The sequence below is a fragment of the Oncorhynchus masou genome, chromosome 26 (assembly GCF_036934945.1).
Source record: "Oncorhynchus masou masou isolate Uvic2021 chromosome 26, UVic_Omas_1.1, whole genome shotgun sequence".
Taxonomy (NCBI): Eukaryota; Metazoa; Chordata; class Actinopteri; order Salmoniformes; family Salmonidae; genus Oncorhynchus; species Oncorhynchus masou.
Window position 1 is genome coordinate 15,487,530 of NC_088237.1, and position 18,529 is coordinate 15,506,058.

General features: G+C 46.2%; 1 protein-coding gene across 1 annotated transcript in view; it reads right to left on the reverse strand.

Moving 5' to 3' along the window:
- LOC135514869 (filamin-C-like) overlaps positions 1-18,529 on the reverse strand; it is an 82,748-nt gene that overhangs the window by 7,165 nt on the left and 57,054 nt on the right. The window contains 23 exon segments of the mRNA XM_064938535.1: positions 18-170; positions 1,381-1,584; positions 1,798-1,836; positions 1,839-1,958; positions 2,147-2,320; positions 3,083-3,211; positions 3,331-3,471; positions 3,590-3,689; positions 4,118-4,210; positions 4,593-4,840; positions 4,981-5,004; positions 5,165-5,354; positions 6,368-6,524; positions 6,753-6,876; positions 6,953-7,120; positions 7,927-8,087; positions 8,422-8,584; positions 10,042-10,215; positions 14,128-14,725; positions 16,052-16,314; positions 16,783-16,900; positions 17,954-18,123; positions 18,361-18,451. Coding sequence (XP_064794607.1) covers positions 18-170; positions 1,381-1,584; positions 1,798-1,836; positions 1,839-1,958; positions 2,147-2,320; positions 3,083-3,211; positions 3,331-3,471; positions 3,590-3,689; positions 4,118-4,210; positions 4,593-4,840; positions 4,981-5,004; positions 5,165-5,354; positions 6,368-6,524; positions 6,753-6,876; positions 6,953-7,120; positions 7,927-8,087; positions 8,422-8,584; positions 10,042-10,215; positions 14,128-14,725; positions 16,052-16,314; positions 16,783-16,900; positions 17,954-18,123; positions 18,361-18,451 — 3,802 coding nt within the window.

The window sequence follows — 18,529 nt, forward strand, 5'->3', positions numbered from 1 at the left end:
AGGCCCCCTGAACTCACCTGGAATGTGCTGGTCGGCGAACTTGATATTGATGATGTAATTTCCTGGTTCAGTGGGACAGTAGGTCACCTTACAGGTACCATCCTCCACATCCTCACAGTTAATATCCACCTTACTGGGACCCTCAATAGACAGACCCAGACCACCATAACCTGATAGAGAGAAGAGGGAGGGAGAGAGACATAAGAAGATTAGATAGTGAGACATGAGAGAGGAGAAAGATGTCACAGTGAGTGTTGGTTACACCAGTCTTATCCACATTGTAATGGAAACTGTAATTTATACAGTCATTTTGAGTATTATTAACAGTAAAATATGTGAAACATTTTACTGCAGCATTCTGTAAATGATGGTCCACTGTGGGAACATTTTGTGGGCAGGGAAATTATTGCTGTTATTTTGAATGGTACACTGTAAAAACCATAACTTGTTTTTACAGTAACTTACTGGCATCTTGTTACTTGTAAATTGCTGTAAAAAAAATAACAGTATGTTATTGTAAAAAAAAACACTTACCGTAAAAACAAGTTGAGTTTTTTAAAGTGTACTGTAATTCTATCCCATAGAATACAGTACCGTACTGGATTTGTGGAGTGCCAAAAAGCTTTTGACCACTGGTGCTTGCACTGCATTGATGATTCTGTCTCATTAACATATTTGAGGCGTAAGAGGCTATATTTGTTGCACCCGTTAGTGAAAATGCTGTACTAACTTAACCTGCATGTGTTATTAGTGCCCCATCAATTTAAAAGGTATAGGGCACAGATTGGAGTGGCAGCAAGTCTTACACCTTAATGATTGAGCCTTTTGCCATGTCCTTTTGGTCTGTTTTGCCGTGTGTTCACTGCCTGTTTAGAAGCCTTTGTTAAGACCTCTAGAAGAGCAACTGATATAAAACACCAAATATTCATTGATGTGCTGTAAAGTAAACACATTACCTACGTAGCAGCCAATATCTTTACACCAATCCCGTAATTACAGTCAAATACTGTCAAATACAAACCCTAATGCCCTCAACATATTTCATCCATCCATTCATTCATTACGATTACAGTAGCATTTACTTTTTTGCAGTATAATACAATCAATTCTACGGTATTGTACTGTGTGTCAATACGCAGTGCTTGCTTTGATACAGTATTTAGATTACAATAGGTGTACTGCAATATGAAATACAGTAACTTACTTGACAATGAGCTGCCTGCAAGTTACTGACAAATTCACAGCAATCCTTTTACAGTGCACACACAGCAAAAACTACTAACTTAAAACTTCTGAACGTCTAAAGTTGAATATTATCGTAACCCCCTATTATGTTCAATAGTAACTTGTCGCAATGAATACCAATGAAAACACCCTCACCTGCGTTCCTGGTGTCAACTATGAACTCAGCCACCTCAAAGATGTGTCCCTCCACCAGTCCCTGGCCAAACACCTTGACCTTGCTGGCGTCCCCGATCTCTGACTGGCCCACCATAATCTTGAAGGGGCTGTTGGTCACGTGCGTCCCGTTCTTCTTCACACTCACAACATGCTCCCCTACCTCCTTAGGAGTGAATGAGATACCTAGAGGGGAGGACGGATAGAGGAGAATGCAATCAGATACATGGAATGACTATATCTGTGCCTCTTTATGGTTCAAACATACAGACGTTTACCCTTGCTGCCATCTTACCAGGTCTCTTTCGAAACAAAAACAAAGAGGTTTACAGAACTTTGTGTTACTGACTAAATAATAGATTGATAAACTTTGGGACCCGGGCCTGGTGAGTGGCTCACCGATGTGTCGATTGGGCAGTCTCTTGAGGAGGCAGGGTCCTCGTTGCCCGACGGTGCTCTGATGCTCGCTGTCAGGCTGGTCAAGTCTGTCTCTGAGATCTTCAATGACACGTCTGTTGCCGTGCCAACGTTGAGCTGGGATGTCCTCATAGTGTCATCTCCTACAGGGGAGAGTAGGACAAAAGAACAAAGAGAATGAAGGAGAGGAAATTAAAACAAATTCCTGCATTTAATGAATACAACCTTTGAAAAAAATCTTGCTCTAGCCTCGTTGCATATTACAAACTCTCTCTCTCTCTCTCTCTCTCTCTCTCTCTCACTCTCTCTCACACACACACATAGTCATTACCTGTGATCTTGGCAGTGTAGGGGCTGCCGGCGATGTGTTTGTTGTCAAACTTGACGATGATGTTGTAGTCTCCTGGCACAGTGGGAAGGTAGGACACAGTACAGGTTCCATCCTTGTTGTCCTTACAGTTGATCTCTGCCTTAGAGGGACCCTCCACTGCCAGGGACAGACCACCTAGACATGAGAGGAGAGAGCGAGAAAGACAGGAAGAGAGAAAGTAGGAATAGCAGAAGAGAGGAGAGATGGGGGAATGTAGGAGGAGACAACGGGTGAGAGAGGGATGGAGGAATGTAGGAGGAGACAACGGGTGAGAGAGGGATGGAGGAATGTAGGAGGAGACAATGGGTGAAAGAGGGATGGGGGAATGTAGGAGGAGACACGGGTGAGAGAGGGATGGAGGAATGTAGGAGGAGACAACGGGTGAGAGAGGGATGGAGGAATGTAGGAGGAGACAAAGGGTGAGAGAGGGGAATGTAGGAGGAGAGGGTGAGAGAGGGATGGAGGAATGTAGGAGGAGACAAAGGGTGAGAGAGGGATGGAGGAATGTAGGAGGAGACAAAGGGTGAGAGAGGGATGGAGGGATGGAGGAATGTAGGAGGAGACGGGTGAGAGAGGGATGGAGGAATGTAGGAAGGGTGAGAGAGGGATGGAGGAATGTAGGAGGAGACAACGGGTGAGAGAGGGATGGAGGAATGTAGGAGGAGACAACGGGTGAGAGAGGGATGGAGGAATGTAGGAGGAGACAAAGGGTGAGAGAGGGATGGAGGAATGTAGGAGGAGACAAAGGGTGAGAGAGTGATGGAGGAACATAAGGCAAGGGAAAGGGATTGAAGACTTTGAGAATTGTTGAATGCCATGTTTAATACCATGATAGAATATGACCATGGCACAGTAGTGGCACAAATCAGTGCGGTATTGTTTGGTTCAGTTCCTTACCTTCCCCTGCATCCTTGGTGACGATGGTGAAGGTGGCAGGTTTGTTGACCATGCCGTGACTCAGACCAGGACCATAGGCTGTCACATGACCACTATTGATGGCATCTACATAGAACTGGAGGGGACTTCCTGTGATGGAACAGAATGAAACAGCAAATTATGGATCTACTTCCTGTATGGAATTAGACTCTGTGTGTGTGTATGTGTGTGTGTGTGTGTGTGTGTTTTTTTCTATATGCAATATGTACCTGGGATGTGGTTTCCATCATATTTGATGTCCATCTCGTGCAGGCCTTTCTCTGTAGGGGCGTACTTCACTGTGACTGTCCCATCCTTGTTGTCTGTGATGTTAGGACGGGCTGTCTTACCTGAGGGCATACGTACCTCACCTGGAAAACACACACACACACACACACACACACAGGTAAGTTATTATCATACATATCACAGCAAACACACACACACACACACACACACACACACTGTCAGACATCAGTTAAATCTCACCTGTGATCTCTCCCTTCTGAACGGTGAACGGAATGACCAGGTTGAAGGGGCGGAGCATAGGCTCCATGATATCGCCGGTGGTGACTGGCTCCTCTGTGGCCTATGAAAGGGAAATGGTTCAATTAACATTAGCATTGGCATTCTGGTCTATATCTCTGCTCAGGGATAGTACGAGGGGATGGAGGTGAAAGCACAAGCCAGGCATAGGCCTTGACTCTGGGCAGACAGGACAGGTGAGTGTCCAGGCTTTGAAGGCCTGAGAGATGATCAAGATAAGCTGAAAGAAAAACAGTCAAAGCAATGCAAAGCGACACATGCACACAAAACAGAGACATACAAAATCAATGGCCGTCGCCATAAAGGAGACAAGCAAAACAAAATGAAGTGGACGTAAAATGATTGTCAACACAGTGGTTTTTGAGATGTACATGGAAAGCAAAGTTGGAATCATGGTGTTGGGATATGAAGGAGGTGGGTAAGAAGGAGAGGGTGGAGGTGAGGTGGAGGTAAGTGCTGGCAGGTTTATACCCAGTGAGGGGGGTAGCCCTGGTAGGCCTGGTAGGGCTGTTGTAACTGGAGCTTGTCACACGGTTCCTCTATTATAGGGACGGTATCACTGGCCTGGTAGGGAGGGTAAGTCACACGTTTAGGAAAACGTCATAGAAATCGACTAATTACTCATCATATTGCTATGGGGAACTTACAAATCATCATGCACACACAGTTATAGTAATCCTCCAAGGATTAGCGTAGGCTCATGTAAGTAGCAAACCATGCACATCTCATGTACTGTCACATGACATGAGTCAAACCTACTGTATCTGAACCAGCCTAGAGATCACACAACATTGTGTCATACCATAGTATTACAGAAGACATTCAATGAATGAAACACATTTATGGCAACACTGTGACAAAAAAAAACGACACTTTCCCAACAAATTCAGGTAAGGACTACAGTACCCATGATTCCGTGCGTACTGTAGTACCAGAAAGTACTCACCACCACGTGGAAGGGGCTGTTTGGAATGTGTTCTCCTCCAAAGCGGATGGTGATGACGTATTTCCCGGGTTCCGGAGCCGTGTAATAGATGTCAAACGTTCCGTCGGAATTCTCCACCACGTCCACGTCTAGCTCCGCCCCATCTGGCGTCGACACCTTACAGGTCACCTTCCCCTTCCCAGCAGCTTTTGCGTCCACGGTGATGACGGTCTCCTCGCCGATCTGGATGGTGGGTCCGAGGCCTGAACCTGTCGGGAATGATGGACATGTAAGGAGACCATACAGAACTACAGAAACTATCCCGTCATCACAAACATCAAGTCAATATAATCATATACTGGTGTACATGCTAGTTTTCAGAAGAATAATCATGTTAAGAAATGCTCACCCAATCCATGTCCTCCAATGGAAACTGTAGATAGAAAGTAAATGGTGCCTCATTAATGTGGCATCATGGGCTAAAACCCACCAAAGCTACTTCATCAGAACAATGATTATCCAGGTCTTCCTTTCTTCATAGATACATACAGTACGGATATAGATATACATTTACATGTCGTCCTGTCACTGACCTGTGACCAGACACTTGCTGGCATCTCCAGTGGGCAGGGCATGGATACGATAGGGTGAGTAGGGAATCTCATCTCCTCCATACTTGATGGTGATGGTGTAGCGCCCTGCCATGTCTGGTACATAGGACACTGTGTACGTCCCATCTCTGTTGTCACGGATGTTGGCCTTTTTCGGCTTGCCTTCTGGGTCCTACAGGTGTAGGGATACAAACCACATTAGTCAATTAGCCAAACCCAATGGAGGTCAGTCCACACAGACTGGTGAGGAGGGACATTGAGGGGATGGAGAATGTTTGTCTTTCATGGTCTGTGTACTGCTGTTTAGGAGAACCGTTCACTTCCAAACATCCAAGAGATCCCTGTTCCTCCCAATTCCTCCTCCGGGTTTTTGATGTGTGCTGTCCCAACTCGAACTTGTTTCAGTGAAGTTTCAGCCAGGGAGCAAGTTAATCTGTTGTTTATGCATTGTTTTACCTTTGGTCTACAATGCCTTTTTATCTGGTCTACAATCCCTTGTTCTCCTACATAGACTGGCTTCTCTCCTCTCTCACAGTAAGAAGAGAGGAGAGTGAAAGGAGACATAGAGAAGACAAAATACTCCTCCCGGGGTCCTCAGCAAGTACAAAAAAAGACAAGGGGAAAAGGAACGAGGGGACGAGGGAGGAAGGGGACGAAAAGGGAACAAGAGGGCGAGGGGAGACGGCAGACAGCGAGAAGGGTGAAAGAGAAGAGAGCAGGCCTTATGGAGCCTTTCTTAAGAATACTGAAGGGTATGGTCCCCTTGACTATATGCTTCTCCCATACCCTCCTGCCCCAGTCCTCCACAAACACCGAGGCCTCGCGCCTGGTCCCATCCGGACCCTGCAGACAAGTCAGCAGACAGACACGTCACAGCCACAACCCAACCACATCCCAGATCAGGGAGGGGCAGCGAGAAAGGAATGGGTACAATGGGGGAGGGGCTGACTTGACATGGGAGTTGGTGTTTGGGTTATTAAACACACAATAAGAAAATAAGGTAGAAATATCGAAATTGGTAACAAGCCTGAATAATAACAGCAAGATTGAGGAGATGTTTATCATCTTAAAGTTAAAGAAAAAGAAATGGAGGTTCTCTTGTAAATAGGGAGGAGAATGTCTGAGCTCACAGTCTATGACAGTTTCCTGTCTAGAGAGGAAGTGACAGAGGCGGAGGTGACTCACCAGTATCTGCACAGTGAGCAGGCCTTCGCCAGCATCGCGGGCATCGATGGTGAACTCCACAGGCAGGCTGGCAGGCACACCCTGGGCATTCAAACCTGGCCCACTGGCACGCACCTTACTGGCATCATGAGCAGGCAATGTCTTGATCTTATACGGACTGCAGAGAGAGGAACAATAAACATAATTTGAAAGAAAGGATTGTTTATGAAAGATCAAGATTTAAATCTCTCAAGGATTTAAATGTTTCAGTTCAACTGAATTTCCACTTCAAGACAGGAAAAGAGGAACAATAGAGAATGACAGGGATGAAATCATTGTGTATTCAGTACAAAGATTTGATGGAAACATGTGATCACAGTTTGGTTCCTCCTCCTGCTGTTCTGACCTGCGAGGAACCTCCTGGTCAGCGTACTTCACACACACGGTGTACGGGCCGTCCTTGGCCGGGGTGTAGGTCGCTGTGTGTGTTCCGTCTCCATTATCGGTGATGTTCACTGGCTCAGCCACTCCTGAAGTGGGAAGTAATTCAATATTGAGCACAGTCTGAAAAGTCTAAGGAGGGGTCAGGGTCTCTCTCTCTCTCACCAGTAGGTCCGTACAGCACCACTCCCAGAGGGGCGAGGCCAGCCTTGCTGGTGTCCACGGTGAAGGTCTGAGGAACACGGGCTCTGACTCCACTACCCAGCCCTGGACCTGAACACCTCACCTTACTTGGGTCTACCAGCTCTCTCACTGGCACACGGAAGGGACTCCCTGCAACACACACAGGCAGGAGTCTATTGGAATTATACACGTATAGGTATACTTTACATGTGTACATTGATGAGTATTCATTTGTTTACGGACTTCTTTGAAAGCCCAGACCAAGCAAAACATTCTCCTTACATACTTGTAGCATGTGTTATACAGGCCCTGCATTGCCAAGATATTTGAATGCTCTAACAATGGAAATGCATGTGGTTGTGTCCATTCATATATACAGTCATTGGGAAGCCCTCAACGGCAATGTCCATGATAAAACTGTTGTTTTTTATCCATGATGACATGCACAACTCCAATAAAAAAAATATTTTGCAAAGTTGCCAAAATGCCACGTGCGTCCACTTCTTTAAAAAAATATTTTTTTTAACTAGGCAAGTTAATTAAGAACAAATTCTTATTTACAATGATGGCCGACCCCGGCCAAACCTCATTAGTAACAACCTTGCCATTACGAAACTTCTATTTGATCAAATAAGCCTCGCCTAGCAAATTAGAGATAAACTCTCTCATTGACTCTCCTCACTTCGTGGTCTTATTTTCATGGGCAGAGTTTGGGCGGAGTAGACCTCTCGCTTCACCTCTTCCTCTCTGACCAACCAAAACATTCCCATTCCATACTTATAGCATGTGGTATATACAGGTCTAGTGTACATTGATACGCATACCTTTTTGAAAGCCTAGACCAATCAAAACATCTTCCATGACACTAACACTCTTTATCAACCAATCATGAAGAGTTTAAATTCTTTCCAACAGGAAGTGAAGGGGCTCTCAGAAGAAGTGACATCATAAAGTACCTGGGATGGGCAAGCCTCCGAAGGTAATGTTGACATCATAGTCTCCCGGGGTGAACGGGATGTACTCCACACTGCAGCTGCCATCTTTATTGTCCTTACAGGACATCTTAGCTTCTGACGGACCCTCGATGGCCAGGCCCAGACCCCCTGTACCAGCACCCCTAGAGGGGGAGGGAGGGAGAGAGGGGGACAGAAAGAGAGAGGGGTGGTGAAGAGGGAGGAGAGAATAATGGCTTCCAGTATCTCATAACTGAGATGTTGTTTTTTGCCACACCATTTAACCTTCCTCCCCCTACTTCTACCCCATTTCACCCATCTGATTTTCACCCCAGGTTGTGCCCAGGTTGTGCCCAGGTTGTGCCCAGGTTGTGCCCAGGTTGTGCCCAGGTTGTGCCCCCTGAACAGATTGACAGAAGGATGCAGTGTGAATCTCTGATGGAAGCCTTATGTTCCACATGGTAATGATGAGGATTAAGTAAGTAAGTAAGTTAGTACCTGGTTTCCACGGTGAAGCGGTTGGGTTTGTTGACCAGGCCCTCCTCTAGACCAGGGCCGTAGGCTCTGACACGGCTGGGGTCACAACCCTCCGTTACCGGGACACGGAACGGACTGTTAGGCACCGCCACATCATCATACAGCACCTCAATCAGGTGCATCCCTGAACACACACAAGCGGTGAGAGAACACACACACACACACACACACACACACACACACACACACACACACACACACACACACACACACACACACAAAAGCACATTTGGCTACTTTCTTTTGAAACTAGTGTGACCAAAAAACACAATCTCAACAGTGAATCACTGTGGCCATTGCTAGAGGAATACTGATTAGATTACTAAACTGCTACAATAAACTGTGTGTGTGTGTGTGTGTGTGTGTGTGTGTGTGTGTGTGTGTGTGTGTGTGTGTGTGTGTGTGTGTGTGTGTGTGTGTGTGTGTGTGTGTGTGTGTGTGTGTGTGTGTGTGTGTGTGTGTGTGTGTGTGTGTGTGTGTGTCTGCGTGCGTGTGACTTTCTTTATGAAAAGTCCATGTCAGAGAGCCACAAGGTTGCGTATTTCTGTCCCCAATTCAGCGGGCTGAGGCCTGGACGTAAAAGGCATCCCCTATTAGTGGAAAACCATCTGCCATCCCTCTGTAGACAGTCACCGGCTACTAATACCTTACTTCCCCCAGACCTCTCCCTCTATATCTCCCTCTATCCCTCCCTCCACCTCTCTCTCTCTCTGGGAGCAGATTCAGTTCCAGCTTCCATTCATTCATTGTTATAATGTTATTTTTTTGCCTTTCTCCCTTTCTGTCTTTCTCCCTAGCTCATCACTCTTTCTCTCCCTCTCTCTACCTTAACTTCCCTCTTTCTTTCTGTTCTGTGTGTCTCTCCCATCTTCTCTCTCCCTTTTCCAAGTAATCTCAACGTGTGTGCTCTCTTTCCCCCTCGTGTCCTCAACAGCCGGGGCCTAAATATACATCAACCCCCTCCCACTTCTCTCAAACTCCTCTCGTATCTCCAGCCAGGGCCTGTATACACAAATGATATCACAGTAGGAGTGCTGATCTCCGATCAGATCCACCCCCCCAAACTGATTTTATATCAGTGTTCCTACTCATAGCCACTTGGTGAATATGGGCCAAGGGGCCTACACTGGGAGAAATCACACTGCTTCCTGGCAGGCTAGAGTATGTTAAAGTCATGAAGGGCAGAACAGCTGAGCTCAGCTCTTTTCCCCCTGGCTAAGGGGGAGGGAAAACAGTTAGTTTTATGAAAGCCACAAGGTTTATTCTTTGGGAATTACGACATGTGGCGCTGGAAAAACATTCACAAACAGGGTGAGCACCAAGGCTACCCAGACTCCCTCACTGCAGGCTTCAAGAGGGGCTATAAGCCAATCAGACGGGTGTACTGAGGCGGCTCTGGGCTCATTCAGGTACAATAAAATCCAAGGCAATCTAATGACTTTCCAGTGAGCTTTGGCTTCATATATGGCAGATAATACAATGTGCCTGATATTCTGCTTCATCCATCATAATGTTCTCTAGATAGAATGTACATCACATTATTGGTGCAGTTGCATGTCTCAGCACATTCAGAGCCTTTACCATCCTCGTAGGCAGCGTATTCCACTCTGTAGGTGCCTTCTCCCTTGTCAGTGATGTAGGCGTCTGTGTTGGCGCCTGAAGGGTTGACGATGCGGGCCTTGACATGGCTGCCCCCGGTCTTGCTCTTGGCACGGGCATCCACGATGAAATGGGTGGTCACCTCCCTCAGGACCCCTGTGGACAACACAGATGCAATATGTATGTGGAGCTTGGTTGTTTTGTCTATCTCTCACAGGTGAGGTGTCTGTCTGGCTGGCTGCCTGTCTGTCTGTACCTCTGTCTTTGTCCCTCGTTCTCTGATCCACAGTAGGTTGGTGGCACCTTAATTTGGGAGAATGGGCTTGTGGAAATGGTATCATATACATCAAACACAGTTTCCATGTGATTGATGCCATTCCATTGGCTCCGTTCTGGCCATTATTATGAGCCGTTCTCCCCTCAGAAGCCTCCTGCACTCTGATCGCAATTATTTTCTCTCTATGTGATAGACACACATTTCTCTTTCTCTCTCTTCCCCCTGTCTATCTCTAACTTTTCCCTTGGGATCTAAGCTGAGACTAATTCGACAGCAGGTCTGTCTGAGTTAACACAAACCTCCATTGACAGCCGCACGTCTGCAGTATCAATTCCACTGGCTTTAAAAGCCCAGCCAATCACTGTCAATCAGGAACACAACCAACCAATCACAAAGCAATCACAACCCTCACAGTCAGACATGGCCAATCAGGATCGTCCGAGTCTAATCAAAGCCAGACAGGGCTGTGCAGGGCAGTAATGTCAGTCAAGCTGTGGTCAGGTCGCTACGGCTAATCGTCAGTTTATTTTCCTTCCTCTACGGACAGAAAGAGATAGGGGAGAGAGAATAGGAGTGGGAGAGAAAGGACAGAGAGAGAGAGAGAGCAAGGGAGAGAGAGAGAGAGAGAGAGAGAGAGAGAGAGAGAGAGAGAGAGAGAGAGAGAGAATTTATCAAATACACAGACCACAAATTTAGCACTGCCACACTCCATTAACCAAGTTTTGAGTGTAGGCTATTCCCCTGACATCTGGAACCAAGGACTAAAAATGGAGGCAAATTTGATCCAAACAATTACCGTGGCATTTGTGTCAACAGAAACCTGGCAAAAATACTCTGCGCCATCATGAACAGCATATTACTACACAATGTTCTGAGCAAAAATCGAATTGAATTCCTACCAAATGATCAAACTTCAGACCACATGTATCCCCTACACACCCTACATTTTAAAGATGAGAATCAAAACAAAACATTTCTCCTGCTTTGTGGATTTCCAAAAAGCATTTGATTCACTTTTGGCATGAAGGCATTTTTCTCAAATGAATAGAAAGTGGTGTGAGTAGAAACACATACTGCGTGACGTCCTCAAATCAATGTGTAGAAATAACAAATGTGCAGTCAAAACTGGAAATAAACATACACATTCATTTTCCCAAGGACGCAGAGGGAAACAGTTGAACAACTGAAGCTCAAGTCTATTTAATATATTTAAAAAAAAAACTAGAACAATCAACAGCCCACAGTCTAACTCTTAACAACACAGAAATAAAATGGCTCCTGTATGCAGGCATGGTGCTGTTGTCCCCCTCAAAATATGAGTTACAGCAACAACTAGATTATCTGCAACAGTTCTGTCAGACCTGGGCCCTGTCAGTCAATCTCAAAAAGACAAACATTCTATCCAGATGTCGGGGAAAACCGATATCCATTTTTACTGGGCTCCACAGCGAACTTCAACCTGGCTGTAAATTAACTTGAAAACAAAGCAAGTTAGGGCTTTCTCTGTCATTAAAATATCTATCAAATTAGACATACCAATCAGGATTTGGCTCAAAATATTCAAATCAACAACAGAAACAATTGCACTATATGGCAGGGAAGTGTGGGGTCCGCTTCTAAAACAAGAATTTGACAAATGGGACAAACGCCCGATTGAAACACTGCATGAGGATTCTCTAAGATCATCCTAAGAGTACAGAGAAAAACCACAAACAACGCATGAAGAGCAGAATTAGGCCAATTCCCTCTTCTGATTGATATCCAAAAAAAGACCTACCAAATGATATAATCATTTCTTAACAAGTGACCCCGCTCCTACCACTACAAAGCCCTCAACTGTCAGGTGACCACCACAGAGAAGAGTCTCGTCAGCCAGGTGGTCCTGAGGCTCAATTCACTAACCACTACCAACCCAACAAATCCTCCGGACAGTATCTGGCCCAACCACATTATCACAGAGCAAAAAGACAAATATCACCAATTGGGAAAACCCCCACAAATAATCAAAGTAAACTTCAATGCTATTTAGTTCTTAACAAACAGTACACAGTGGCAGACTATCTGACTATCTGAAAACTGAGGAAAACACTAACTACTGTATGTACAGACTGAGTGAGCACAGCCTGGCCATAGAGACCAGTCATCACAGGCAAACCTGGCTGCTCAGAGAGGACAAGCTGTGCTCGTTCTTCACCCAGGAAGAGGAAGAGACAGAACAGTATTTTCTGTCAAACTGTGACAGATATTCTGACATAAGAAATACATTCTTCCCAAAATTATAAAACAACACAAAGAATTTGAAATCCTAAATGATGAAGACAAACTTAAATACATTATTGGTTAAAAACTGAAATGCTGTGTTTTATCAGCCAAATGTGTGGCCTCCTTCCACAACGTGAGAGACAGCCAGTGAGAAGTATAGGATGATTATTCATATTAACCTATTCTTAATTATTATTTGTTGTAATTGCTGCTAATTTGAGTATCACTATCATTATCATTGCTTCATTATATTTCCGGAGCTTTCTTATATCTCCTAGATATGGGACAGACACTTCAAAACCTTTTTCCTTGACTGTCTGTTTTGCCAACGGCTTAAACTCTTAAGAATGAATTACAGTCTAGTATATTGGTCTGACCGTCGTCGATATATGTTTACTTTGACAATGTAAGTGTTTACTTTCCATGTAAATAAAGTATACTGAATTGAATTGAAAGAGAGAGAGAGAGAGACTAAGAGAGAGAGACAGAGAGAGAGAGAGAGAGGGAGAGAGACAGAGAGAGAGAGAGAGAGAGAGACAGACAGACAGAGAGAGAGAGAGAGGGAGGGAGAGAGAGAGAGAGAGAGAGAGAGCGAGAGACAGAGAGAGAGAGCGAGAGACAGAGAGAGAGAGAGACAGAGAGAGAGAGAGAGAGAGAGAGAGAGAGAGTGAAAGAGAGAGAGAGAGAGAGAGAGAGAGAGAGAGAGAGAGAGAGAGAGAGAGAGAGAGAGAGAGAGAGAGAGAGAGAGAGAGAGAGAGAGAGAGAGAGAGATGGACAAGCATGGGGTGTAATAAAGGCAGGAAAGACTGCCGTTGTGCTTTGAATCACAATGGAATGAAATGACAGAGGAATCGAGTGGAGATGGAAGTCTCTTGGCCAGGGCTCTTCGTTTATTTTGCTCTACTGTGACATTCACCCTGTGTTTGATGTAATGGCTGGCCTGAACTCAGTCAAGGGTTAAACTAGCAGTGAGAGAGGGAGGACGGCGATCCATCCACAATAACACAGAGACTGTGTCCAAAATGGCAGCCTATTCTCTATATAGAGCACTTCTTTTGCACCATATAGGGAACAGGGTGCCATTTTGAACCCAGCCAGAGTCTTTTGAACAGCAGGGATGTTGGTAGCCTCTGATTTAAGCTACAACCTTACAACAACTACCTTTGCTACAACCTCACTTATATTGCATTTGGCACTGTAAGAATCAACTTCTTCATTCATATTATTCATGGCCCTTTTCTCTCTGAAACAATCTCTTATGTACTGTTAAGAAAGTAGGCTACAGACTGCGTCTTTTGTTAACTACAGACCGCCTTTATAAGTCCTAAACCTGTTTGACTCACTCAGAAGCTATTCAGCTGAAATCCTTTTTGAATTCTGTATCAGATATGTGCAACGAAGCCTGAGTTCTGAAAAGCCCCATCTAGATTCAGCGAAAAACATTCAAAGTGAAAAGCCTATTATCCGTCATCGTCATGATGATGATGACGATGATGACGATGATTATCTACATTTGTGAATGGTCTTACCTCTGGGTTCCACTCCTGGTCCGTACACCTTCACCCCGCTGGTATCCACGGCTGGGTCCACCTGCACACGGGCGGGGAACTTGGGCACGGCGTGCCCCCCGTATTTAATGGTGATAGTATACATGCCATGGAACTGTGGGGTGTAGGTGATAGAATAGGTCCCATCACTGTTGTTCTGAACACGCACCTCCGCCTTCGACCCCGAATCGGAAATAATCTCAATGGTCAGCTCGGCGTCCCCGGCCTTGGAGCAGTCCACTACGAACGACCCTGCCTCGTTGACCTTGCCTCTCTCCAGGCCTGGCCCACTGGCCGTGACCTTACTAGGGTCAAACACGGACTGTACCATGGCCTTGAAGGGGGAGCCGGGGATGTGCTGCTCGGCAAACAGGATGTTGATGGCGTATTCGCCGGGCTCTGTGGGCAGGTAGGAGACAGAGCAGGAGCCATCGCCGTTGTCCTGGCACTCGATCTTGGCCTCGCATGGCCCCTCCACGGTCAGGCCCAGCCCGCCGGTGCCCGCACCCTTGGTGTCAATGGCAAAGGGGGCCGCCTTGCCCACCATGCCCCCCTGGAGGCCTGGGCCATAGGCACGCACCTGAGAGACAGCAGGGGGGAGAAGCCATTAGACAGCTCAGAGGGGGTGATTAGATCTAAAATGGGTGCTCTATGTTACAAATAAAATGGAGTATGCAATATTAAGCTCTATTGGATTTCAGTAATAGAGCCATCAGAAGTCAAGAAGTGACAGGAGTCTCATCTGACAAATGGTTGAAAGATGACTCCATCTGACCAACATGAAAAATGCATATGTCTATGACCACAATAACTATTTCAGTTACTTCTCTGCATGACCGGCGTATTCTGAACCCTCCCTGTAATGCTTTCCGAGAGTGATGGTGTATGGGGGGGGGGATTGGGGATTGGGGAACATCTGGTGAAGGGGGTCAGGTGTGCTATGCACCAACAGCCCCAGTCCCACATGGGACAGCAGTGACCTCACCGCCTGACTCATCTAACTGTGACCAAAGGGAATCACACACACACACGCACACACGCACACACATGTATACGCACACATACTCGCTCTCTCTTTCTCTCTCTCACACACAAACACACATCTGCTGACGTTGGTTAATGATTGGTACTCTCTGGATGAGTCTTGGCCAAATCAAACAGTCCCCAGGTGATCAGAGTGATGAATATGTTTCATTATCACTGTATTACACTTCTACTGCTCCTGGACCTGTCTGTGTGAGAACGCGAGATGGAAAAAGGGGCAGAGAGAGGGGTGAGGAGATACTCACTACTAAGATAGGACACCCTGGGTTTTGAGTTAGACCCTCTCTGACAGTTGTTAACCCCATGCAGACTGGACCAATCGCTCGACAGAGCAGCACAGTGTTGTGAAATGTCTGAACATTCCTTCCAGCATAGCTCAAAGTGTAAAACCCACTAGCTTCATCCACACAATCTTTTGGTGATCTGTATTCTACAGTGCTTACTGTACAGTACACAGGTTGTGTGTGTGTGTGTGTGTGTGTGTGTGTGTGTGTGTGTGTGTGTGTGTGTGTGTGTGTGTGTGTGTGTGTGTGTGTGTGTGTGTGTGTGTGTGTGTGTGTGTGTGTGTGTGTGTGTGTGTGTGTGTGTGTGTGTGTGTCTGCGTGCGTGTGACTTTCTTTATGAAAAGTCCATGTCAGAGAGCCACAAGGTTGCGTATTTCTGTCCCCAATTCAGCGGGCTGAGGCCTGGACGTAAAAGGCATCCCCTATTAGTGGAAAACCATCTGCCATCCCTCTGTAGACAGTCACCGGCTACTAATACCTTACTTCCCCCAGACCTCTCCCTCTATATCTCCCTCTATCCCTCCCTCCACCTCTCTCTCTGTGTGTGTGTGTGTGTGTTCGTCTCAGGTGTATCCTACCTTTGAGGGGTCAGGGGGCATCACTCCCTCCACAGTGAAGGGGCTCCCAGGCACAGGGTTCCCATCATAGCTGATGTCCACTTTGTAGGGTCCCTCCTCAGGGGGAATGTACTTCACAGTGTGCACTTCGTTGGCCGTGTCAGACTCCAGCTTGCAGGGGATTGGCCGACGGGAGGGCGAGGTGATCTTCACATCCAACTTGCCCTGGCCACCAGCGCCATGCGTGCTCACTGTGAACTCTTGATCCTTCCCAACGTCAACCTCTGTAGGTCACACACAAACACACACACACGAACACACACACACAGGATATCAGGCCGGACTATAGCCTACATTCCTGTTTGGCACCAAAGTGAAAACAATAGATTTGAAATTAGCAGACTGGAATGATTAGATACCTAGGGGATCATAATTATTTTCTATATGACTATGGAGCCAAGCCATCTCACAAAACAAATACTATACTGTCCTTGGTGAATCAGTCAAATAATTCCTTGGCAGTATTGAATATCACGAGGGAGGGCCAGTTGATTTTATATATTTCTTCTTAAAGGAAGTAACTGTCAGAAGAATTCCAACGTATTATCTATGGCTGTGTGTTCTGGAGAAGACAAGTGTGTTGGAGGTCATAAGGTCACACTCTTCCATGTGATGAACAGTGGTTATTTCCTGGTCAGTTTCTTAGTAAAATGACAGTACGTATGTGTGTGTGGGGGGGGGGGGCTACTCACTGTTGTTCAACCCCTGAACTTTGACCTTGTTGAGGTCAAGGGGCGGAGCCACAGTGATGTTGAAGGGGCTCTTGGGAATGGGGTCACCGCCGTGGCAGATTGAGATAGACATGTTACCCTGAGAGAGGGAGAGACAGAGAGAGAGAGGGAGAAAGGGGGAGAGGGGGGGGAGAGGGAGAGAGAGGGAGAGACAGAGAGAGAGGAAGAAAGGGGGAGAGGGGGAGAGAGGAAGAGCGAGGGGGAGGGAGAGATGGAGAAGAGTGAGAGAGAGATATGGGAGAGGGAGAGACAGAGGGCGATATGGTGGGGAAAGAGTGAGGGAGAGAGAAAGAGAGAGAGGATATGGGAGATGGAGAGAGAGAGAGAGAAAAGATGAATGAGTTGTTATATTATGACATACTGAACATATGTGCACTGCAGTGTAGCGCACGGTGTAGGAGTAGCCATGGTTACATACCTGTTGCACTCCAGTGTAGCGCACGGTGTAGGAGTAGCCATGGTTACATACCTGTTGCACTCCAGTGTAGCGCACAGTGTAGGAGTAGTCATGGTTACATACCTGTTGCACTGTAATGTAGCGCACCGTATAGGAGTAGTCATGGTTACATACCTGTTGCACTGCAGTGTAGCACACGTTGTAGGAGTAGCCATGGTTACATACCTGCTGCACTCCAGTGTAGCGCACGGTGTAGGAGTAGCCATGGTTACATACCTGTTGCACTCCAGTGTAGCGCACAGTGTAGCAGTAGTCATGGTTACATACCTGTTGCACTGTAATGTAGTGCACAGTATAGGAGTAGTCATGGTTACATACCTGTTGCACTCCAGTGTAGCGCACAGTGTAGGAGTAGTCATGGTTACATACCTGTTGCACTGTAATGTAGCGCACAGTATAGGAGTAGTCATGGTTACATACCTGTTGCACTGTAATGTAGCGCACGGTGTAGTAGTAGTCATGGTTACATACCTGTTGCACTGCAGTGTAGCGCACAGTGTAGGAGTAGTCATGGTTACATACCTGTTGCACTGTAATGTAGCGCACAGTATAGGAGTAGTCATGGTTACATACCTGTTGCACTGTAATGTAGCGCACGGTGTAGTAGTAGTCATGGTTACATACCTGTTGCACTGCAGTGTAGTGGACAGTGTAGGAGTAGTCATGGTTACATACCTGTTGCACTGCAGTGTAGCGCACGGTGTAGGAATAGTCATGGTTGTCAATGATCTCAAAGTCTCGAACGGCATCCCCTTTGGCTGCTCCGGTGAAGTGCACTTCAGGCTTGGCCTTGCCCGCTCCCTTGGTGTAGATGGTGAAGTGGGTGGGCTTACCTACCTCCACACCTAGACGTTGTCACACAGAGGGATATTCATGATCAATACAACTGATCTACTAATCAGCTGCATTAACAGTCATTAGAATAAAATAAAATCAAATAGAATTAAATAAAATAGCAGAATTGGACATTGATATCCATTGTTTTGTATCTCTAAAGCCATTATTAGCATCATAGTTTTATGTGATTTTCCTCTATTAGGGCCATGTCGGCGGCTTGTTGTCATGGTTACTAGAAGTCTCACCTGTCTTGTTGAGTCCGGGTCCCTCCGCCCTCACCTTGTTAGCGTCATGGGAGGGGTCCACCTTGATCCTGAAAGGGCTGATGGGTATTTCCTGTGTCAAGGGTCAAAGTGGGAAGATCATTGTTATTGGTTGGTTTCATAATAATGAAGCTAAAAATGGTGGCGTAGT